At 46.5% G+C, this 25043-nt stretch overlaps 1 protein-coding gene and 1 long non-coding RNA gene across 5 annotated transcripts in view; one reads left to right on the top strand and one right to left on the bottom strand.

Annotated features, from left to right (window-relative positions):
- Positions 1-25043, bottom strand: part of Ccdc91 (coiled-coil domain containing 91) — a 138488-nt gene that overhangs the window by 28546 nt on the left and 84899 nt on the right. For 2 of the 3 annotated variants that reach the window (XM_050164719.1, XM_050164718.1), the window contains 4 exons: positions 19815-19907; positions 19416-19484; positions 17517-17693; positions 145-258 (listed from right to left, as the gene is read on the bottom strand). In XM_050164719.1, coding sequence (XP_050020676.1) covers positions 145-258; positions 17517-17693; positions 19416-19484; positions 19815-19907 — 453 coding nt within the window. The remainder of the gene's footprint in view (positions 1-144; positions 259-17516; positions 17694-19415; positions 19485-19814; positions 19908-25043) is intronic. The other variant, XM_050164720.1, reaches the window with a different exon arrangement.
- Positions 8173-8681, top strand: LOC126515229 (uncharacterized). 2 transcript variants are annotated; one of them, XR_007595778.1, is made up of 4 exons: positions 8173-8227; positions 8330-8397; positions 8466-8533; positions 8636-8681. It is a non-coding gene; the product is annotated as an uncharacterized lncRNA (long non-coding RNA). The 2 variants fall into 2 exon arrangements; XR_007595777.1 differs by having other exon boundaries at positions 8602-8647.

Raw genomic sequence — 25043 nt, 5'->3', positions numbered from 1 at the left:
CAGAAGCTCACAGCTACTCTGTCCTGGTCTGATGGCTGTGCAGAGACAGCTGTTGGGGGGACCCGCACGGGTGCTGTTCTGCCTGTGTGTGATGGGTGATTAGCAATACTGTTGGGTGGGTCTGCACGGGGAACGGGGACTTACCCTCCTCTGCTCTCTCAGGTACTCCACCAGCTCCTCTCTCGTTCTCTTCACCGCCTCCGCCATGGCCTTTTCGCCTCTCTTCTGTTCCTCTATTATGGCTGCTTTGACAGCCTCCTGTTTGGGTTGGAAAGCGTGGTCAGCATGGCGCACACAAAGGCACACTTGTGCCATTGATGTAACTGAGGGGCTTTCGGGGGCATCACTCTGTTCCAGGCCAAGCTTTGTAACGTCAGGGGCTACAGGAGGAAAGAAGGGAACTAATCACTCACTGAAGGAGGTGATGAGCCTAGCAGATGCCACCTGACTCCCCAACAACTGGTCACCTGTTTCCATCAGACTGCCTTCCTGTCCTCCGTATCCACACAGACTCAATGCCTGCTCTTCCAAGAGCATCTCCAGTGGCCTCACTCACAGTGAATTTTGTCACAACCATCGTCAAATGAGGTCTTATAGCTAAGGTTTATAGACACCTTGGCTTCATGTCAGGTCAAGATGCTGAGAGCCGAACACCAGGTAAAACTCCACCCTGTTAGCTGCTATTTGGAATGAGAACTCGAGAGAGGAAAGAGGAACTCACTGCCTTACTGAATGGGGTATCAGAAACCTGAGGGATTTCAGAACAGCAGATAAACAGAAAGTGGGTGGGCAGGTAATACTCCAAGGAAGAAAGACTTCTCAGGAAGCAACAATAAGTTCTGCAAAAATAGAACTTTATCCTTCTATTTTGATTAAAAATAAATAATAGCACCCGACTGAAATGAATGCTATAAACCACAACTACTTAACTCCCCTTTATCCACAGAACTGGCTGGGCCTTTCCCATGGGGTAACACCAGCAATGAGGACTCTCTCCTCACTTTTGACTCTTGAGGGCTCTTCCGACTGTAAGAGTCTACAAGTATTTTCTCTTATGTTTTCCTCAACCACTTTAGACATGTATATACGGCCCAGAAAATATAAAACAATGATTCACTATTAAAAGTCTATTTCCAGTAGAAATTTTGTAGCACGTAGGAAAGCATGAGCACACAGTGATAGACATGCAAATGGGTAAACACGCAAATGTGTAAACATACGCGTGTAAAACTGTAAACACGCAAATGTGTAAACGTGCAAATATGCAAACACACGCATGTAAAACTATACATACAAGTGTGTAAACATGCAAGTGTGCAAACACGCAAATGTGTAAACACACGCATGTAAAACTAAGCACGCAAGTGTGTAAACATGCAAATGTATAAACACACAAATGTGTACACACAAATGTGTAAGCATGCAAATCTACACAGAGAGTAAGGGCAGAGTAGGAAGGAGCTGGACATCAAGAGGTAAGATTACACTGTTTGTGATATTTTCCTATCTCTGGAAGTTTTCAGCTGAAACATGCTCTGAACATTTTCTTAAGTTCTTACATTCATTATATTATGATTTATATTCCTTTATACAGTGTATAATGACTTATTTTTATAAGTTCTTAATTAATAAACCATTTATCATGCAATTGCGCAATTCAATTTTTATTCCTACACATATGAAATATAATTAAGCATTATTTTAAAAGTTACATATGGCTGCAGAAAGGCATGGAAAGCCAGTGATTAGAGGAGGCATAGATACCAGACAGAGTTCTTGTCTGTGGTCGGCCGCCCTCCGCTCATGTGTTCATTTGTCAAAGTATCTACTAATTACCCAGCAGGATGTGTGAAACACAGCTCCAGATCCTAGAACCTCCTATCTCCTCTTAGCGAGCTGTAATTTACCCACACTAACAGGACATGAGCAGAGAGAAACAGAAGCAACCGTGTAGTGACATACTGCAAGACTCCAGGGCCAATGGTTGTGCCTGAGAGAGGTGCTTGCTGGGCACTGGATGCTGGTTATGCTCACATCTGTCTGATAGTTCCTGCATGAGTGGAGAGGAGAAGCCAGGCAGACCTGGCTCAGAGCACCCAAGTATCCCAGTGCACTGGCTTCCATTCCTGCCGTGTGGGCTGGCGAACATGTCAGTTCCCCACAGTCACCCCAGCCTCTCCCCAGTCAGCATCTGCCCGATCTTCCCCACAACATCTTCAAACGCACTCTCAATTATGCAGAGAAAAGCAAAGTGTGGGTGAATTCTCATTCCCTTTACTGTGAACAAGAGCCAGTCTGTGACCACATTTAGCCAAGTACGTAATGCATGAATGGACTTGCCTGAAGTTAGATGTTCACTCTCTTAGTACATGGGACACACACGTCTCAGCATGGTAGGTAGTGTGGTGTGGTACATTAGTGCTAACAGAAGCTGTGTGTGCAATGTGTGCAAGCTTTGGAACTCGCAGTGCTGACGCAGGGGAGGCTGAGTCTCTGCACTCCTCACTTCCTGTCTCACCGTGTGCTCTGAGGTAATTCCTGCTGTTCTGCCACAGACCTGGAGCAACACAGTCGGGGAGGCCTGGAAATGAATGACTGCACCCTTTCCTGGACTTCAGCTCCAAATGAGTGAGCTGCTTTTTCTTTTCTTTTCACAATTTCTGGGATCAGTTACATCTTGCACATGTACACACACACGCACACACACAGTGGGTATGGAAAGACACTGGTCAATGCATCCAAAGCTGTTTCCGAGGAGGAGAGAGTTCTGGTGTTCTGTGGCACAAGGGGGGGGGGTATGACTACAAACAAAATATTGGATCTTTTAATATAAAAATGACAAATATAAAAATGTGAGGAATATGCTAAGAACCTAGATTTCACACAATATATACACGTGCTGAGACATTAAAGCCTACTATAACTGTATGTGGCATTGTTATGCATCTACTAAAAATGAAAGTCACAGATACTTGGGTGTCTCAGGCAGGAGAAGCAAGTACAAGGCCAGCCTGGGCTACAAAGCAAACTGAAGGCCCGTCTGAGACATACGGTGAAAGCTTGTCTTAAATAAGAAAAAGAGCTGTAGGCATGGGCAGAGAGCGCCTGTAGGGTACACACACTGCCAGTTCACTTTCCCTATCACAAAAGTAAAACTGTCACCATCTAAAACCTCTCACCTGCCCAGCTACAGTCAGCAGTGTGCAGACCGGAGGAGTCACAGGTACAGTGTGCTTCCCCGTGTGTCCACACTCTCCATTGCCACACAAACTTAAAGCTCAAACATGGTTCGGAAGGGTTTTCTAGAGTCTAGACACTAACGCAGCAAAAGGAAAATTTTGCGTTTCAAAACCCAAGTATTGTGCAACAGCCATTCAGGCCATGTTGACTTTGAAGTGATTAATCTGTACTGCAATGAAAGGAAAAGGAAATCAAGAGAATACAGGAGGTTCTAGAAATGCCACCAGGAAACCAATACACTCTCTCAACTCGGAAGCTTAGTGACACAGGCAGGAAGTGGGCACTGGAACTCAGATGATGGGGACAATGAACCCTCAATTACAAGTAAGCAAAATGCTACCTCAGAAGAAAATCTTATTCTTTGTATTAGAGAATCAAGCCTGAAAAAATTACTTTCTTTTACGATATTGATTTTCACCAATTGAGTTGTAAGCATCATTCATTATATTAGAACTTCTGCAACATTTTGCTGAAACCCTAAAAGATTTACACTCTGGCTTGTTACAGAGACATATTTGCCAGCACCTAGTTCCGGCCATGGTCCTCCACGCTAGCGAACGGGGCTGGGTCAGCTCTGCAGGCTCTTGGATCAGCACTTTCTCTGTCTGTGATCAGCTACAGCTACAGTGACCTCAAAGACGGGGCCACTCTGTCTTTATGATCCCCATCCTCTAGATAGGAAGGAGCTTAGAAATTGTTTTAGGAAAGTCAGATGTACTTTCAGAACCAAGGGTGAAGGCACGGAGGCTCCTATGGCAGGCTCGGGATGAGGCAGCTGCTGTAGCCACACTGCTCCCAGATCCTTTGCCTGTGGCCTTCTCGGCACTTGCGGATCTTCCATCCCCTGGGCTCTCCCTCAGCCATATTTCTGAGATCCTCTCCCTCTTTCTTCATCAGAACCTCTAGATTCTAGACCTATAAACTGCTTGTTGTTGGCTGATCCTTCCTTTGGTTGACGATTTCCTCTGGGAGGTTTTTGCCTGGGTAATTTCTTTGTCTGAAAATGTTTTTATTCTACCTCATCATATAGCTGGTGATTTGAAGTTCTAGGCTGGAAATTTCAGTTTTAAACACCCTTGAGCATGTGACCCTACATCAGTTCCTGGTCACTGGTACACTGGCTTGGTTTTCCCACGCCCCCACGTCGGTTCCTGGTCACTGGCACACTGGCTTAGTATTCCCATGACTGACTCCATGTTGGTTCTTGGTCACTGGCACACTGGCTTGGTTTTCCCATGACCCCACGTAGGTTCCTCGTCACTGGCACACTGGCTTGGCTTTCCCTCCAGAGCATCCTACCTTTTGACATTACAACACCTTATAACACAGAGCTCACTCCTTAACTCCTCACCATTCAACTCCTTAAGTAAATTTACAATTTTGTATTTAGCTCCGATTCCTAGTTATCCTGGGGCAGTGGGGTCTATGGGCCACAGGCTGGACACACTGTCTGGATTCTAACGTATTTCCTTCATTTCTCAAAAGTTTCATTATGAACCTAGTTACAAGCAGATCCAGACATGAGTCCTAATAATCTAGAAAGCCATACCTTCTAATTCTAGATTTCATAAAAGTCATGAGGAACTAGTGCAGAGTTTTGATTGATCTGAGTTCCATAAGGCTGTGGGCGGGGACTTCTGATGGATGGCCTGGTTCATTTCTGTATCTGCATGATTCAATTTAGCCTTTTAAATTATCACAAGGCAATTTCTATTTTTAAATTTTATACATTTTAAATTAAAGTAAATCACTTCCTCCACTCCTTTCCTCCGTCCAGCACCTTCCAAGATCCCTCCTTACTAACATTCCCCCCATATGGCCAAACTGACAGCTTCTTTTCTTTATTATTACCACAGCTGTGTATTTTACATGCAGGCAGACTCTCTCTCCCTCTCTCTCTCTCTCTCTCTCTCACACACACACACACACACACACACACACACACACACACACACACACACCCCGCGGAGTCTGTTTGTGTTGTCTGTGCACCGGACACTGCACAAGAAGGCCCATCCCTGAGAGGGCCCAATTCTTCCACCATCAGTGATTAGTTACTTGTCGTTCTCGGTCTGGGACCCACGAGGTTTTCCTGCCTTCCATTTCAGCACATCTATTGATAATGCTTTTGTCCTGGTCTTATTTATGTGGCCATTTCTGGGATAAACGGGTTTCACATCAGGATTCCTGGAATTCTGGCTCTTACAATCTTTCTGCCCCCTCTTCCACAATGCTGTCTGCGCCATGAATAAAGGAGCTGTGGTAAGGATGTATCCCCTGGGGCTGGGCTCTCAGTCTGCCGACCTCTGCATTGGGCCCAGTTGTGGTTTCCAGTGATGGTCCCCATTTGCTATCAAAAGAAGCTTATTTGATGAGGGAGGACAGCTACATACACGCAGCAAAGATGTCTCAAGGACAAGGAGGAGCTCAGGTCATGGTGCGTTTGCTGACGGTGGCGGGATGAGGGACCAGATGGGCTGCATCTGTCTATTTATATTCCTCCCTGAAAAACATTTACAACTCCTGAGCTGGATATTTTTTGATATATGTTCCTATTCTCTTGCTTTAAAAATACAGCCTCCTGGAGTAGATAGATGGCTCAGCAGTTAAGAACACTGGTTGCTCGTCCAGTGGACTCAAGTCTAATGGTCAGCACAGACATAGCCATGCCCATAAAAACTGTAACTCCAGTCCCAGATACTCAACACTCTCGTACTGGACATACTTGTGCACAGACATGCATGCAGGCAAAACACCCACACACAAAAAAATACATTTAAAAAACTTAAAAGCACAGACTCTCCTTTGTCTGGTGTGCAAGCCTCCATTTGAGGAATCAAGGATAGCTTTTAATAACTTCTAAGGCCCCAAATCTTTCTTTTCTTCTCTGTGCTCTTAAAGAGTCACACACTAAAGCAATGTGACAACCCAGTGCCTGCAGTTACAGCCCTTGGCCCAGGTCGAGAACAGAGCCATCTGGCTGCCGCTTCCCTGGGGCCATTTCCCATAACAAAGTACTTAGGTCTTTCATCTTGGGCTCCCCAGATTCTTCAGAAAAAAGCATCCTCCAGTTCCCATGGCCCTCAGCATGGAGAGCTGGGATGGGGTGGATGGGAAGAGTGAGGATCTGAGTGCTCAGCTCAGGGCGCTCCCCTCTGCACTTCAGGAAAACAGCTATATTTCAGAGGGGTGCCTGCTCTTGATTCAAAGACCTCCCTCCTTTCTTACAGTCCGAACCTTCCTTCTCTGCAGTCTCCCGTGGACCACCAGCACAAAAGTCTCTCAGACGTGCCCACACTGGATTGGAATTCTGAGAAGGGGAAAATGACGCTGAATCTTCTCCACGCTCTTCTCAGTGGGGTGCACGACTTCTACAGTTGCTAACAATTCCCGACACAGCCACACTCCAACCCCAGCCAAAACGTAGCTCTGAGAGTCATGCGGCTTCATTTGCATTCCATTGACCACGTCTGTTCTGTTCAACGTCTGTCCGGGTTTGTTTTCTTCAATGCCTGTTTGTCCACCACTCCACCAGTTCAGCTGCCATACCATGAGCCAGGAGGCCGTCTTCCTGCGTGTTAAATATCCAGCTCTTTCCAGAAAGCATTCGTAGCACTCTCCTGTCCGGTGCATCACCTGCAAGGCTAGCTCACGAGCATCACCAAGAAAGCATTTGTAGTGCTCTCCTGTCCGGGTGCATCACCTGCAAGGCTAGCCCACGAGCATCACCAAGAACAACGAGCTCTAGCCATTAGTCATTACTTTTCAATTTGGCCTCATTCCAAATTTCAGGACATTGGCAGAATGTCGCCAACACACAGCATGATGACCTCCAGCCAGGTTCCTAAGGCCTCTTGCTGCCACCTGGAACCCGGAGAGGACAGTCTTCACTGTCCCCATTGCCACCAGCAGCTGGTCTTGGAAAACACTTGCTTAATCCCCTGGTTTGATGGCCAGCACCCACATGGAAGCTCACAACCATGTTACTCCAGTTCCAGGGGATCCAAGACCCTCTTTGAACTACCACAGGCAACAGGCAGGCCTGTGGTGAACAAACATACATGAAAACAAACAACAGAACACAAAAAAATTGTAGAAAGAGGGATCGGTATATACATGTATATAAAGATAATAGTCTATTCTTTTATTTACCATTTATTTTGTTTTTGTTTTATAACTATGACATGTACTAGAAGAGTTCTCAACCTTCCTAACGCTGCAATATTAAATACAGTTAGTTCCTCATGTTGTGGTGACCCCAATAATAAAATTATCTTCATTGCTACTCCGTAACTGTAATTTTGCTACTGTTATGAATTGTAATGAAAACATCAGATAAGCAATCCCTGTGATGGCAGTGGTGACCCACACGTTGAGAATCACTGGCGTAGAGGATGCCGGTCAACTCCTGACCGCATGCTTCTACCTCCCATGTGCTGCGACAGGTGTGCACCCCATATCAGGGTATAAGACTACAATGGACACCCCTATGTCAGGCTATAGAACTACAGATGTGCACCCACACATCACGCTATAGGACTACAAGTAATCACCCCCATACCACGCTACAGGACTATAGGTAGATACCCACACACCACACTATAGGACTATAGGTAGACACCCACACACCATGCTATAGGACTACAGGTATGCACCCACACTCCACGCTATAGGACTACAGGTGTGCACCCACACTCCACACTATAGGACTACAGGTGTGCACCCACACTCCACACTATAGGACTACAGGTGTGCACCCACACACCATGCTATAGGACTACAGATAGACACCCACACACCACACTATAGGACTACAGATAGACACCCACACACCATGCTACAGGACTGCAGGTGTGCACCCACACACCACGCTACAGGACTACAGGTGTGCACCCACACTCCACACTACAGGACTACAGGTGTGCACCCACACTCCACACTACAGGACTACAGGTGTGCACCCACACTCCACACTACAGGACTGCAGGTGTGCACCCACACTCCACACTACAGGACTGCAGGTGTGCACCCACACTCCACACTACAGGACTACAGGTGTGCACCCACACTCCACACTACAGGACTACAGGTGTGCACCCACACTCCACACTACAGGACTACAGGTGTGCACCCACACTCCACACTACAGGACTGCAGGTGTGCACCCACACTCCACACTACAGGACTGCAGGTGTGCACCCACACTCCACACTACAGGACTGCAGGTGTGCACCCACACTCCACACTACAGGACTACAGGTGTGCACCCACACTCCACACTACAGGACTACAGGTGTGCACCCACACTCCACACTACAGGACTACAGGTGTGCACCCACACTCCACACTACAGGACTGCAGGTGTGCACCCACACTCCACACTACAGGACTGCAGGTGTGCACCCACACTCCACACTACAGGACTGCAGGTGTGCACCCACACTCCACACTACAGGACTACAGGTGTGCACCCACACTCCACGCTACAGGACTACAGGTGTGCACCCTCATATTAGGCCAAGCCTCTTCATTTCCAATGGACTACTTTCCAGGGAAAGTTCTGGAGATTTAAGAGGCATGGGAATGAGGGTGACAGAGGGACACTCTTGGATAAATCCTAGCCCTCTGCATGAATAAGGAAATAGGGCTTTTTCATTAAAGCAATGGGTAGCAGCCACACAGGAGGGGAAAGACCTGGGGCAGAGAAGGCAAGCTGGGACCCTAGCTAATCTTTCCTTCTGGATTCTATATTCTTAACAATTAAGAATGTCACTAAACTCTGCCCATTACAAATAAGGTACTTATCAAATAATTCAGTAAAAACTGCAAAACGAATCCAAACCCAACATATCGGTAGAGAACAGGTTTGGGGTTGGGAAAGAATCCGGGCTGGAAAGCTTGGACAGAAATGCCACTTCCTTCAAGAAGGGTGAGAGCAATGCTCAGTTTCTTTAAGAAAATTTAAGCCCTGATTATAGCATCTGTGGCCATGATGAACACTGCAGCATCAGACGGGGTCCCTTGCAAGTCCTCTCCACAACAGTCACGCTAATGAACCCTGCCATCTGTGCCTGCAGTCAGCCACAAATGGACTCCCCCTCTTTGAAGGACCTCAGATTAACTCAATGTGAAATACACCTGAGGTACAGAGCTTCCCTTAGTATTGTTGAATGGTACCCTCTGTAACAACATGTGCCTTCACTTAGGAAGAAGGCCAAAAGGAAACCACCCTCAGGTGAGGTCTAAGGACTGGTGGGCTTGTCTCCCGCCCATGTTCTCCCGTCTCCCCAGGTGATGCCGGATGAGCGCAGGGGCTCCTTGCAGTCCCTTGCTCAGGGGTGGCCCTGGCCCTCAAGCTTTCACACACGAGGCCCATTCTCTCATGTTCTACCCTTGTGTCTGCACTCAACAGCCAAGAGAAGATGTTCATGTCTATTAACACGGCTCATTCGCGTCTCTGTATTTATCTAAACGGCTGGGCTACACAGCATCTGGGCCACCCTCTGGGGCCCATACACTGCCTGGTACTGCTAAGGGAGTTGCCAGGAGCAGTACTGGCCTCTGTTGCTCAGCTGTGCACAGAAGAAACTCCGAGCACCCAAACGTGGGTGACGTCGTTATCCCTTGTGAAGCTTAAGTGTGTGTAGAATCACCTCCACTATCACAGCCAAGTGGAAGCAAACCCTGTTATTTATAGTTAGGAGATGACCACAGTCCATTAAATCAATGCCAGGGCCCTGTCCAGAAAGTATCCATGCTTTAAACAACACCCGTGTCTTATCCATTCCAAACACTAACAAGGTGCCCAACCTCATACCAGTTTCTTTTCCGAGAATTTTAAAATTAGCATACAAATTGTAAACTGGAGTCAAAGATACTAACATCTCAAAGGTGCCGCCTCGTCACTCCCAAGCAGAACTTGTTGTTTCCTTGTCCCTTCTCCCTCTATGTGTCCTTCCCGTGCCCCCGCCGTGTCCTTCCCGTGCCCCCGCCGTGTCCTTCCCGTGCCCCAGCCGTGTCATTTCTGCCCTTTCCCTAACCCTCAGCATCGTTCACCCACATGTGGCTTCTACTCTGCTCTTCAGGTTTCAACCCCACGTCCTCCTGCTCACATACATGCAAGCACACATAATGATCCAGATGTGAGGGAGAAGGCGACAGGTTGCTTGTCTGTTTTTCTCCCTGAGTTTGGGTTTCCTCATTTATTACTTCCCAGATCCATCTGTTTTCCTTCAAACTTCATCCTATAGCTGAGTAAAAGTCCACTGTGTTTATATGCACTTCCGTTACCCACCATCTGCTGAAGGACACACACCAGGGCTAAGCCACTTCCTTGGGCTCGTTACAGTCAATGGGCATGGGTGTGTGGGCATCTCTGTAGCAGGATGTAATAGGCTTGTGTCTCCAGTTCCACCATCTCTTCTCTAGGCTTATCAACAGGTTAGCAACAGGCATTAGATATTTAATACAAAACACTTTTTTAATTCCAACAAAAATTGACCCTTTCTCAAAACTTTAATGTAGTAAGAATTTGTTCCTAAAAGCCACCATTTACTAAGAAATGGCTCTGATGATTGATAGGCTGAAACCACCACCACAATTCAGTCCATCACACTTGTCATCAGCAGACATTCCCAGGGCCCTGCAACCACTGGGTACCTCCCACCACCACATTCTCTCTCCCCAGGACGTCATGTGAGTAATTCCCCAACTCTAGTTTCCTTCCTGTATCCGAGGAACTCCCCCCAGCAGCTGCCAAACACACAGGTGTGGTGTTTTCCTCTCTCTCTCTCTCTCTCTCTCTCTCTCTCTCTCTCTCTCTCTCGCAGCCCACCGCACTACAGACACTCAGCTTGTTTACTATGGCTCCTTCTCAATTGACCTTATACTTCAAAGGAGTCAGCTCTGTGTGGCAAAACCTTCTTCAGAAGTGACAACCTGTGGTCAGAATAAATGAATAACAGAAAAATAATGCCTACCTACGGGTTTTCTTATCTAATTATCTATTCCTATCTAAGACAAATCTGTATTTATTCTAAGATGAGAACCTTGGGTGGGGAAATGTCGGGTGGGTGGAGGCACTGTGGCAACCTTCAATGCCTCTGGAGATAGACAGCCTGGCCCTGACAAGGTCAGACAACCACTGTGATGAGCTACAGAACCTGCATCTTCATAGCGGTATTGGTATTGGCATGGTGTGCAGGAGAGGATGGCTCAGCCAGTAAAATGCTTGCTAAGGCTGAGGACCTAAGGTTTACTGAGGGTCAACCTGCAGAACCCAGGTAAACATCTGAGCATAACATATGCTGGTAATCCCAGCATGTGGGAAGCAGAGACAGCAGCATCTCGGGGGCTCCCTTTACAGCCTCTCTAGGCTTAAGGAGAAAGCCCAGATAACAGGAAAGAGTCTATCTTGAAGGGGTGTGTGCTGCAGGGGGGAGGGGGGACAAAGAAACAGAATGGTGAGCCTCATGGAGGACACCCCAGGCTGATCTCCAGCTGCCTCACGCACGAACCTATGAAAGCAGCACACATGGGGGTAACAGCAGCACCTGCCTCATGATGTAGCTAACTAGTAAGTACATCGTAAAGTAAAGTAAAGTAAAGTAAAGTCAAAGTCAACTCGGCCACATTAGCAACTAACTAGAAAAGGGCCTGCCACTCACTGGAGGTGAGGGAGCCGGGGCTGTGATGGTCACTGCGGATGTCATGGCAACCACAAGCAGTTCCTCTTAACAAGTCTACTTCCACAGGAAGCCTTTCATCTCCACCCCGCCATCCTTAAAGTGGCTTCTTTGTCTAGAACAGCCTACGAAACCCCGGAGAACAAAGCTCTCAAATGGCCCCAGAACACGGAGCCCATCACTGTCCTTGTTGTGCGATACAATAATGTCCTGTCAAGGTTTGTAGCACTTCCTGTCGGAGGGACTTTCCGAAGGATGACAATGATGTTAGTTATGCATCTAAGACTCACAGCTACAGCGCTCCAGGGTAGGAACAGAAAGCAGGGGCAAGACTTTAGATTCCTATCGCTAATAAACCAAGGGGAAGTCTATTTATAAATTATATTTCTGGCCTAGCCACATAACTCACTTAGGAAAATTAATTTAGTTCGTGGGAAAATTTTCAGGGCAGTTTATAATAACTCATTGATTTTTTTCAACTAGTTTTCCCTGGGGGATGCAACTAATTCATAAAGTGATGCCCACAAATTTATTCAGAAATCTCGGATAAGGCCAGGTGTGGCGGATGTGCCTGGAACCTCAGCACTCAGGAGGTGGAGGCGAGGATCAGGAGTTGAGGGCATTCTCAGCTGTTTGGTGAGTGTGATTCCAGCTCTGTGTATGAGACCTTGTCTCTAAAACAACATAAAACTCTAAATACAAGGAGGTCACAGGCAGGAGCTTCCGGAACATCTACTCTCCAGTGGCAGGCACTGCCTGTCATTTCTAAATGTCTCTTTAAGCTGGTGTTTCACACCTATAATAATTTTATTTCTCTTAATTATTCCATCAACTAAATTCATTAATTTACTTTTCCCTTTATATTGTGAGTTCTAGAAAAAAGAATCGAGATATGATCAGATCAGATGAAGCCAGCAAGAGTGGAAAGGAAGCCCTGATGATCTCTTCCCATGAACACAGAGAGCCAACAGCAACACATGCACACGAGAAGCCAGCCACACATACAAGTTCCTTCCCCGGGAGAGCATGGAGCCAGCCACAAGGCTGCCTGGACACAGTCACAGTGAGCCCCTTTGCCCAAAGGTTCTGCTGTGAGAAAGGGGGTGGGCTGCACACCCCTCATCAGTCCTCCTGGGAGTGCTCATGGCACTGGGTTCCCTCTCACTTGTCAGCGAGGACAAGGCATGACAAAGGCTGTCCCTGAGACCTGAAGAAGCAGGTAAGAAGAAAGATGGCAGGTAACATTACCTTAGCACAAGAGCCGTCCCATCTCTGCCCAGTCAGAGAACCTCATGGTTTCTTCATGGGAGCAGAAGAGATGCATTACAGCTTCACCTTTGCAGGGCTATTTGGGAGGGCGGCCTCTACTCTACTGGGGGGAGGGAGAGGCAATGAGGTGAGATGGCACATGTCAGACAGAGTCAACAGGAGTCATGAGGAGGGTCTCAGAGGCTGTGCTCATCTCTGGTTAAGCTGATGACCGAGGAGGAATAGGGAAGGTAGCCAGTATTGTTAATGCATAAATAAGCTCAAATCATTAAAAATAAACATGGAACCAGGTCCCAGACAAAGGAACTAAATAAATCTGAAACTCGTTCCAATGAATGGAAATGGATAACTAATCAGACAGAGAATTCAGGATCCATACAAATGGACACCAGGTCCATGAAAGATGAGTTACCACCTCACCCTGCCACAATGAGCACTGTAGGAAGACAGTCTTAGGTAAGGGGTTGAGAGACAGGAAGTGTGTGCAGTGCTGGTGGGAGTGTACTCAGCAGTCACAGGACATTCTGCACAGACACCTCAAAAGCACTCTACGGACGGTGACATGACTTGGTTATCCCAGGCCTATATATTCACATAAAAAGACTAAGAGAATACAGTTGGCTAATATATAAAGCTTGGTGACTCATAAGAGACAACAGCAAGAGCTAAGGCAGAATTGATGAAACAGTTGTGTCTGAAACTAGCTGTGGACAGCAGAAACTCAGTGACACTGGAAACTGTTAAGGGCATTTCTGTGCTAATGACTGGGTGCTGTAGAAGACAGTGACATTTCCACATGAAATCTCTATGTGACATCTGATGCCATCGAAAGAAGCCTATGGTACCATTGACGACTGCACTGGATGTGTGAGATCAGACGTGCACTAATGTACGGGACTCCTGCCTTCTCTCAGGTTGTGATGCTTTCTGGAACATATCTGGTGAGCTAGGCACTGCTTGGCCCTCCTAGGAGAAATGGGGGTGGGCAGAAGTCATAGACAAAGCTCTCAAATAAGTCAGGTCAGTCAATTATGCAAACACATGAATCAAACACAGGCTGCGGGAGGAAGTAACTGTGGGGGACACGTGATCGTGACCTGGGTGACAGAGTCGGGAGGGCAGGAAGAGTCACATGGGGCAGGTGAACAGAGGCACCATCCCGGAAGCTCATGAGCAGCCTTCAAAGGAGATGTGGTTCTTGAGGAGCCCAGGCACTCGTGATGCAGAAGAGTTTGTGAACGCAAAAGAAAACATCTGAATTCTGTGTAACACAGAGTAAAGTCTTAGTACTTTGTCCCATTATTGAGTATTTCTGGCTGATTTTCTGTCTATCTGTGGATTAATTTTCCTATTTCTTAGAATATTGTTTTTGTTTCTAAACAATGCACATTTAAAATAAAACGCAGCGACCCAGAAACAGGTCTCTTCTGTTCCTCTACATTTATTACCGCCATCTGACTGCTAAAATACAGTTTGCTTGTTTGGTGTTCTCCCATGCAGTAACCTTCCAGGCCTAATTCTGCAAAGCCTGTAGTCTCCCGCATAGGCTGCAGTTACTTAAGTAGTTTCTCACTAGGGCCTCAGATGATTAATCTGCCAAGGGGAGAGGCAGATTCCTTACTGTTTTGAATCACTACATTTCCCACCCTTTTCCAGAAGGTTCCCTTGCTGTGGGAACCTGGACATGGTAACTACAACTCTGCATCTTCGTCTTTACTCTCCGCTTTCTGAATCTTAGACAGCGGTCAGCAGCTACACTGGCCCTTCTCGGGGTGTGAGCGACCTTCCAGAAGCCTGAGCTTTTCAAAGGCATTTATGGAAAATGAGTTTTCCCCCTTTTTCCAGCCCCTATTTGGCCCCATCAGGCATTTCTGTAGCTGAGAGGATGACCGTCACCATTCTGTCACTGACTAACATCCTAGACACAGGGCTCTTCCAAGGGGTAGGCAGGGTGGATCTGGCAGGAGTTAGAGAGGAGAGTGGGTATATGATCAGAATGAAATTCTCAAAGAATAAATAAAAATATTGTGTTGAAACAATAGAAGTGCTACATGGAACACTAAAAACAGAGAGCAGGCTTTCCAGGAAGTTGCAGAGCTGGCCACAGTAACGATCCTTCAGGTGTGTGGCTTCTGTGGGCCTGCAGGCTGGGCTGTCATAGTTAATGCCTGGTCCAAATCTACACTGAGGAGATGAAAACGGTAGGGATGCTGGTTAGAACCTCAGGAAGATAGCTTAGTCATATTTAACCATTATTTTTCTTGAATAAACATTTGGATGGGTACAAGAACGTGGAAAAAACCTGACTTTGATAATTTTTGCTAACATTTTCCTACTTTTATGACGCTGATTTTGGTGGTACTTAATCCATCACCCTAATAGCCTGCTTAGCCATCCTTATAAAGAATGTTAATATTTGTCTAATTCCATAAAATTTATAATTTAGGTATTTGGTCAATTTGGAATATATTTTACATGAAGTTCAGAAGGCAATGGGAAGCCAACTGCAATATTTTAAAAAGCTTTCCTAATTAAAATTCTTTTGAGAATTTAATAAAAGTATAAATTATCTTTGCAGAAAAATCTGCTCATATGCACAGTTTTGTGTAACTTTAATAAATTCTCAGACTACCTAGACCCCCTTCCAGGGAATACAGACTCAAAGTGTGGGTGGGTAGAGGGCTCCTGGGCTATTTAATCTGTTACATGATCATTTTATGTACCTGTCAATCCCAGGAGGGACCGGGTATTTCTGGATTAGTGCCTACTCTGATGTCTTCCCAGTCTGTCTGTCTTAAACAACAGCTCTGCTTCAGACAAACCAGGTATGTATCTTCTCTCCTCTGGAGCACTTTCCTGTGCACAGCAAGTGTCTCGCATCTCTGCAGACTTATTTTCCTCATGCCAACTGATCATCAACACTTGATATGACCACCAAATACTTAACATGACCATCAACACTTGACCTGACCACCAAACACGTGAAATGACCACAAACAGCTGACATGACCACCAAACACTCGACATGACACCTCTGTCAGTTTCCCATCCATCTCCTTTAAAAAGGCTGGGTTACTATTTTTCTACTACCGTAGCTAAAAAAATGAAACGACACTGGAAACGAACAGAAAGTTACTTTATTTATTAAGACAACAGTAAAGAGTAAGTTTGGTTGTAGCTACTTATTTAATTATTCTAAATAATCAGGAGAGATGTGAGCTTCACAGAGCTTTTCACAAAAGCCATCTTCCTTGAGGAGGAGCACTGGATTTAAGTAATGGAACGTCAGCTGTATGACTACACCGAGGTCAGCCTTGGGCTAGAGCTGTCTACAATACTCTGACTGTACCTGATAGGTCAGGTCACTCACACAGCTCCTGCTGCAGCCACTTCTGCCCAGTGTTCCCTGCTGTGTGTAACCAAAGACGTTCACACGCACAGATTGTAGCAAAACCTTGCATTTCTAAGATCCTTCCTGACATTCTCAACGTGCACGGGAGACATTTTTGTGCTGTCAGTGCTTTGCTTGGTTTGGTACAAGGTCCCATGTGGTCCAGACTGGCCTTGAATTTGCTCCACTGCTGAGATCAACCGCTGATCTTCCTGCTTCTATTTCCCTAGCTACGATTACAGGTGGGCACCACCATGCCCAGATGTTTAGGAGACAAATTTCAAAGACTATGACATATTGTGCTAGACCATATATAAGCCAGACAAACAGCAGAGAAAATAGGTTTCCATGAAGGCTGCCTTTGTCTTTTTAGACCTTCTATGCATATGTCTTTTATTAAGTACCTCTGCCCACACAGAGCCTCACCACTGTAAAACAGAAGATGCAGGTTCAACTGTGGAAATGAAGCCTGGGAGGGTCAGTGGGCAAAAGCTACTCTGTGTGGAGAACATGCCCGGGTCACTGCACATCTCCTCTCAAGGGACCATGGGATACCTGTGAGGTGTGTCAGTTACTGCTGCCAACTAAAGGCACAGAGGCATCTAAGTCAGACTAATTTATTGGAATCAAACGACATCATTTCCTGCATGCATGCACACGAAGGGTGGGAGAGGAAAGAGAGAATGAGAGAATGAATGAACGTGAGGTGCCTAATACAGTTACAACAATAAAATAAAAACACAGGTTCTGAACTTAAGCAAACCATAAAATATATTGTAGGATTTTTTTAATCCCAGGAAGGTAAAAAAGCATGGATTATTAAAAAAAAAAAAAAAAAAAGGTCAAAACAGAAAAGTGTGATAAACATACAATACCTTGTGGACCCTCCCCTGGACGGGGACCCTCAGAAGCTCCACTGCTGGGTGACTTACCTGACTCAGCGTCCGCTGCTCTTGCACGGCGGCCTGGATGGCCTCTGCTACCTTTTCTTGATCTCTTGCATGTTCTGTTTTCCACATTTCCCGCTCTTCAGCATGAACTTTTTCCAGATTTTTCCTTTCCTCTTCCACTGCTTTGGTGATGACATCTTTCATCACTTCTTTCTCAAGCTTAAGAAAGGGAGGGAGGGAAGGAGAGAAGGAGGGAGGGAGGGAGGGAGGGAGGAGAAGGAGGGAGGGAGGGAGGGAGGGAGGGAGGGAGGGAAGAAGGGGCGGGTCAAAACAGACCTGTTAATGAGTTCAAGCTCCAGACACGACACTGAACGCACACAGTCAGTCCCAGCATCACTGTTCTGATGTACACCAACACTGAACGCACACAGTCAGTCCCAGCATCACTGTTCTGATGTACATTAAGCAAAGGCACAGCACATTCAATCATTCTGATACAGATTTTCCCTACACCCCCTGACATTCTCTACCTTAAAGAAATCAAGCCTTAGTTTAAAGCAACAGGCATCCAAAGGGAGGCTTAGAAGATCATTATGGGAGCTGGATAGATGGCTCGGTGATTTAGAGCACTGGCTGCTCTTCTAGGACCCAGGTTCAGTTCCCACACGGTAGCTCCCAACTGTCCACAACTCCAGTTCCCGGGGCTCAGCATCCTCACACAGACATACAGGGGAGGCAAAACACCAGTGCACATTTAAAAAGTTATTTACAATAAGGAAAATACAGTAAACTGAAGTACGTCTTTCATGGTCTGTTACAACACAACCCTTTCCAGTACTCCCCAAGACTCCTGTAATTGAACATGGTTTCTAAACTGTTGGTATCTTGGCAAACACTGATTCACTACGTTGCTTCTCCGGAAGTCTGCACACTTGCTTGTTTCCGGGCAGGTTAGCATCAGGTCCACCCAGCCACCACTCTCACCGCCAACGTCCCTAAGTCCTGGAAAGCAAATGGGTCCTCCAGACTATTACCTTTGTCAGGCTCCACTCAAGCAAACAGCTTGACCTTTCGTTCTTCCTGGATCCGCTCTCCTCAGCCGCCTCTAGTAGCCGTGCTGAATTCACCCCATAGCCACTTCCACACTTGTCCGCTTGGCTCTCAGGCTATTTTTTGTCCCTCTACCAGTGCTCTCCTGGGTCCAGCCTCCATTTCCCAGAAGCCCATGCTCATTTCCAGCATGGTGCGCCTAAGCCACACAGCCCCACACACCTTCCTAAGCCACACAGCCCCACACCCCTTCCTAAGCCACACAGCCCCACACACCTTCCTAAGCCACACAGCGCCACACATCCTCCTAAGCCACACAGCGCCATACATCCTCCTAAGCCACGGACTCGATTCCAACTCAGTTCAGAAGACTAGCCACTTCTGAAGGCTCACTTCAAAGGTGACTTACTTAAAAGCATTTTAATGTGGACATAGAACTTTTATAGTCATAATAATTTAACTACTCATTTCCTTGTTGGTATATATCAGACTTTTTTATCCAACTGTAGGTCCCATAAAGAAAAGACAAAAGTCATAATTGTTTTAGGATCACCACCCTCAACAAATTGAGATTACATTTATTGCTATGGCTACCAAACCTACTTCTAAATCACAGGCATATCTGTTTCTCCCTCCCTCATCCATCCATCCAGTACTGGAGGCAAATATTGCTGTCCTAACAAAACTATTTTAAAATAAGTAACTAATAATCTACGTTGCAAAGTCTTTCAATGCCATCATGTTATAGAATATGAATTAACAGGAATATGAAGGGTCATGTAGAAAGTCAAAGAACAGTGAAGAGAAAGCGGCATTCTTCTGGAATGGAGCATTGTCTATACCGTGTTCCTCTGTCAATGGGAGGAATGCCAGCCTATGCACAGCACCTACCTTCACAGCTGACTCCAGCGTCTCTTTGTTTCTCTGCATTTCCTCCTGCAGGCACTTTCCCAGCGTTTCCTACAGAGCAGAGGACAGTAGGGAGGATGCCAGCGAATGAAGGCAGCAGAACCACACCTCTCCCACCATGACCGTGGGCACCCAAGGCCACCACGCCTCTCCCGCTGTGACTGTGGGTACCAAAGGCCACTGTGCCTCTCCCGCCATGGCTGTGGGCACCCAAGGCCACCACGCCTCTCCCGCCCTGGCTGTGGTTACCCAAGGCCACCTCGCCTCTCCCACCATGACTGTGGGCACCCCAGGCCACCGCGCCTCTCCCGCTGTGACTGTGGGCACCCAAGGTCACCAGGGGAGATCCTGACGTGGTTGTGGGCCCCCCACAGGCCTTACCTTCTGCTCCTGCGACTGCTGGGCCAACGCTTCCTGGATTTTTTCCCTTAACAGCTCCTTCTCAGTGTCCAGAACTTCCAGGAGCCTCTGATGCTACAAGGAAAACCACCTGAGGTATTGTTATGGCTCTGACCATCACCCAGGAGGAACAGAGACCGTCTGTACCCAGGTAACCAGAGCTGGCAAGCCTCCATTCATCCTAGAGATCCTGTTACTCTCAAGCTCAGCGAGGCACATGGCTCAAGCTCTGGCTTACAAATGATGTCACACTGACCAATCAATTGGAACATGAAATGCTGCCCACTTGGAGAAAGCCCTCTTTAAAACACTGGGTACTACCTCACTAACTACTGATTCATTTTCATGGCTAAGTAGAATTCTTTCGTATAAATACACAGTGGGTTTACCCATTCTACTGTGGATAAAGCAGTCACAAAGGGTCTTAAAAACACATCTTTGTTTCTCTTATAAATTTCTACAACCTGGCTCAAGATAATGTTCAAAACTAGGCTGAACTCAGTTATCAGTAGAGCTTTGAAATACAGCAGTGTCCTAGGATGTCTGTCTGCAGTGCAGGCCAGGGGCTGTGCAGGCAACGCCACAGACCCAGCAGCGTGGTTAAGGACTGACTCTATTGCTTCTCACTGGAATGGGTGATGTGAATGACTTTCCACAATTGCTCTGGTTAACAAGACTTGGCTTTACAGCCCTATAAAAGACGTTATGAAAATTAACTGAAACTATCCCAGCAAATCCCATCCAAGAGGGGTTTGTTACATTTTGCTTATTTAAGATACTATATAGCTTTTTAAAACTGCAATGCAAGTTTAATAAAAAATTTATATGTATTTTACATGAAAATATAAAAATAAAAGAGCTATAAAATTATGCAATTTGAGAAATAAGTTCTAACTTACAGAGTAGAAGCTGGGTGCAAGGGTGTCAAAAGCAATCTTTTGAAAGATAACCAACACGAAACACACCTGGAACAGAATGCCTCCCCTCCCTGAAAACTCATCCCAAGGGAAAAGGACCCCTGGAGATACAGAGGTCCTGTGGTTTTCACCCAATCCTGAATATGTGGAAAGCAAATGAACCAACGAACACCCTCTTCTTCCCTGGAATGTGAATGCCGATCCCAAGACATTTCAGGCACACGGGATGCCCTTGTATACTGCAGTGGCCTACAGTTATCTTCACACACCTGCAACCTCCTACTGTTCCTCCGTGTCTGGGGTGGGGTGGTACATATACTGTACAACCGTCTCTGATCCTGCACACACTAAGTGTGTGCTCACAAGCATGTTTCTGTTGATATGAACAGAAGCACATGGTAACTTAATAAGCATCTCACTAGAATATGAGATACAGTCATTTATGGGCCAACATTTTAAGTGCTGGGAAAGCCTTAGAGAAGATCACTGAGGTTTCGTCTAGAGGTTTTCACAAAGCCACGGACATCGTGTTTCTATCCTGAATAATACTATGCCTCCACTAGCAGATTTACTTCCACCAACAGTCATGTTCACAGCAGGCGCAGGAGCGCATCAGGGAACACATGGCTCCGATTTAAACAGGCTTTTCGACTTTCCAGAGTGAAGAAATAAAGTGTGCACCCGGAGACCATCAGTGTAGAGACCAGATGGCATTTCTGCAGCAGGCTTCCATCCCAAGACAGGTGCTTCATTAAAATCAAAGGATTTGACACACTTCAGAGTTTAAGCATTTTCTGTCTCAACAACTTCTAAGTGAAACAGCTCTTGAAAACTCACGTCACCCCTTATCCAGTCACCTAAACTCTCACGGCAGTGACCAGGGGCTTGAGAAACGACTCCTCTATGCACCAAGCCCAACAGCAAGTATCTTACGTCTTAGCAGTATCCTGTTTGTGATTGTGACAAACACCCCAGATCATGAAGGTTCATAGGTCATACTCTGTAGTCTGTAGAGGGAGCAGCCATCCTGGTCTCACAGTGATGCTTTCAAGCCTGTGTTCTCACTGTCTAAGGGCTGAACTGAGGCACGAAAGCCCAGCCGGCTGCCCCAGGCCCTGTTCTCAGCACTGCCTTGCTAAGAATTAAATTGTAACATGCACTTTGAAAGACATTCCCCTCCCCTACGGCAGTGGGGGAGGTGGGTGGGACGGACCCCCCTGTCAAGGTTTTACTCCACAGGGAACTTGGCAGCATTCAGCTGGAGCTGTCCTTGAGGGGCATGAAGAGCTTGATTCTAACTCCAGAAGGCGTCATCAGAAACCAATTGGCAACTGGGCCTCATTTCTCACGCTCATCTTACAAACCCCCACTTACATAGCAATATCCCTAAGTCAGCTAGAACAAGACTTTTTAAGTCAGTAGAGAAATGGAGGCTCTAAAAGCAGACAAGTGTGCAAAACAGTGCAAGCACTGTGGCAGTGTGTGGCACACCTTCCAAAGCTAAACAAGGCCCCCTCATAAGCCTGCCAATCAAGCTTCTTGGGGCTGACCTTAGGGAGATGAAAACTCAAGTCCACACAAAGATCTGGACACAGGTGTGTGCAGTGCTATACACAATCGCTAAAATTTACAAGTATCCAAAATGCCGAGGGTGTAGAACAGATAAACAAACCCTGAGTGTTTAAACCAAGGGCTTTATGAAAAATACACAGCAGTGGCGAGGAGGTGTGTCCGATCAGAAGACTAGAATAGGCGTCTCAGGGCTGGGCAGGGCTGGATGGACACTCTGCAGTATGTGCTTTCGAGAGTAAACTCTGAGGGGAACTGTGCACTTTGTGTAGCAGGGGGATGGTTCATGGGCCGTAACAAGGGTGCTGGCACTGGGACAGCGGACTGTGTCAGAAGCTGTGACAAGGGGGAGCACCAGCAGATGGGAACCCTGCAGTTTCTGTGACCTAGAAATAGTCACAAGAACAAAACCCCGTCAGTGAAAAGAGCAGCTCAGGTATCCACCGCCCAGCAGGGATTCATACCAACGCAGAAATGAGATACTAAAGCAAACTTCAAAACATCTGACACAGAGACGTCTCTACTGATGGTTCCCGGAATGTGCGTGGGGCGGGGGGCACCACGGAACCGTGACGGCTGGAGCACACTCGACTGTGGATGTGAATGTCCTGACAACACAGCTCTGTGAGAGGAGAAGACGGGGAGGACCAGGTGGGAGGATGACTAAAAATCTCCTTACTGTAGCACGGTTTTATGTAATTACTCATCAACCCAGCACTCTCCCCCAAGATTGACCAGGCTGTGAGACGTCGGTCTCTGACACAATCTGGCCGCAGTGGACTAGACTAACAGACGCATACCATGAACAGCAGCTGAGAAACACGCACTTTCTGAGCTACCACGAGCTGTCAGTAAGAGGAAGGAATGGGGACATGTCAAAACTCAGTGCTGCACATACGGGATGCATGCACGTATGTATTCACAGACATTATTATGAGCCAGTTATGAACAAAGACCAAAAAACATCCTATCCATATTTTAAAGATATTATTGGGGGTGGTTGTTCTTTTGGGGTGGGGAGGATTTGTGACAGGGTAAGCGTGTTCACAAACACATGTAAGTACCCAACCCAACATAGGAGTAGAAGTATGACAATAATCATGCCCTATACACTCTTCCTGGCAGGTTGGTCACCTCACCAGCTTCATCTCATGATTCTGAGTTTTCTTTCTAAAATACGCATGTATACACAAACACATCTGCACACAACATAGAAAATTCAGTAGAATGTACACATACACCATACACACACACATACACACATACATGAGGGGAGCTAGAAATAACAGTTCAGTTCTAGGCTGTGAACTCCTTCAGGACTTTGGCACATCCTGCACAGCTTGATCCTGGAGACCTGATGGGGGCAATGTAACAGGCAGAAAGAAGAGACAGAGACATGACATGGGAAAGCCGGGGTTGGGTGGGCTGTGTCAAGCTGATGGAATAGCACCCACCACGTCACAACTCCACATTTATTTATAAGCAGCACAGGGAGCGGCTGGCCAGCCTCTTCCTTCCTGGGATATCTCAGTATGGGGCGGTTTCAGGCTGCACCATCCAGGAGGGAACCTTAGGTACTATCTCTGCACACTGCATCATCCAGGAGGGAACCACAGGTACCATCTCTGCACACTGCACCATCCAGGAGGGAACCGCAGGTACTATCTCTGCACACACTAGTCAACATTTACACGCAGACCAGAAGTCTTTGCCAGCCCCAAAGGTCTGGGACGCTGGAGCCCTTGACATGACTGTACCTATGTCAAGCAATGGTTCACTGAGAACCTCACCGCTCTTCACAAGGCTTCTTGGGCTCTCTAAGGGCCTGTTTTCAGTAAACTGCAGGAGGACATCCTAAGAACAATCTTAACAAAGCAGAATGAATCCCACATGATAGGGGCTATTATCTTATACAATACTATAGCGCAATATTAATGCTCTTCTTAAGATGAAGTTAGATGAACATTTAATTATAGATATACTTACATTCTTTTTGTAAAGTGTAAGCACTCGTAAGTGTCACCTTCCCCCACTCTAAGTCTAATGTAATCTTTCTTAAAGCCATCAACTTACTCTTTAGGAGTGCCTTACTTTCATTAAACCATACAACTAAAGTATAGTTAAGAAGTGTAAAAAGCTTTTGCTTTTTAGCTCATTTCTGACAGGGCTTAGTTATGTAGCTCAGGCTCCTGAACCCCCTAAGTAGCTCTAAATGGGCTGGACCCTGCAGCCTTCCTGCTCCGGCACCCGCAGTTCTGGGATTGCAGACTGTGGTTCCCATTCCTTGTATTTCCTACCAGTTGGAAGCCCTGACACAAGATGAAATAGCATCAACACGTATGTAATTCGTTTACAGCAAATTCAATGGCATACTTGCTTCTTAGAAATGCAGAACGTCCTATATCTTAAAGTATAGGGCATGCTGCATTGAAAGCTCTGGGAGTAAATTGGCCACATATTATACAGACAAGTTTGTGGAAGAGTATTAGCATATCAATGTGACCACCAAAACAACCCAAGAAAAGTGAGAACTAGGTTAATTCTTGATTGAAAAAAAATAAACAACCCCCTTTCCATGAATCAAAATGAAAGGAAAAGTCGGCCAGTGCCCACCTAAACTCTGCGCAGAAACAGCGGGGAGTGAACTAAATGAGTCCCTGATGGAACCAAGGCTTCAGGGGCCTTACAGGGAGCATCTGTAACCAGCTGGTCCAGAAGACTCCCG

Source organism: Alexandromys fortis, unplaced genomic scaffold, assembly GCF_014885135.2.
Source record: "Alexandromys fortis isolate MF-2015 unplaced genomic scaffold, M_Fortis_MF-2015_v1.1 scaffold_153, whole genome shotgun sequence".
NCBI lineage: Eukaryota > Metazoa > Chordata > Mammalia > Rodentia > Cricetidae > Alexandromys > Alexandromys fortis.
Note: the sequence above shows the minus strand (reverse complement) of the source record. Positions and strands in the feature narration are given on the sequence as shown.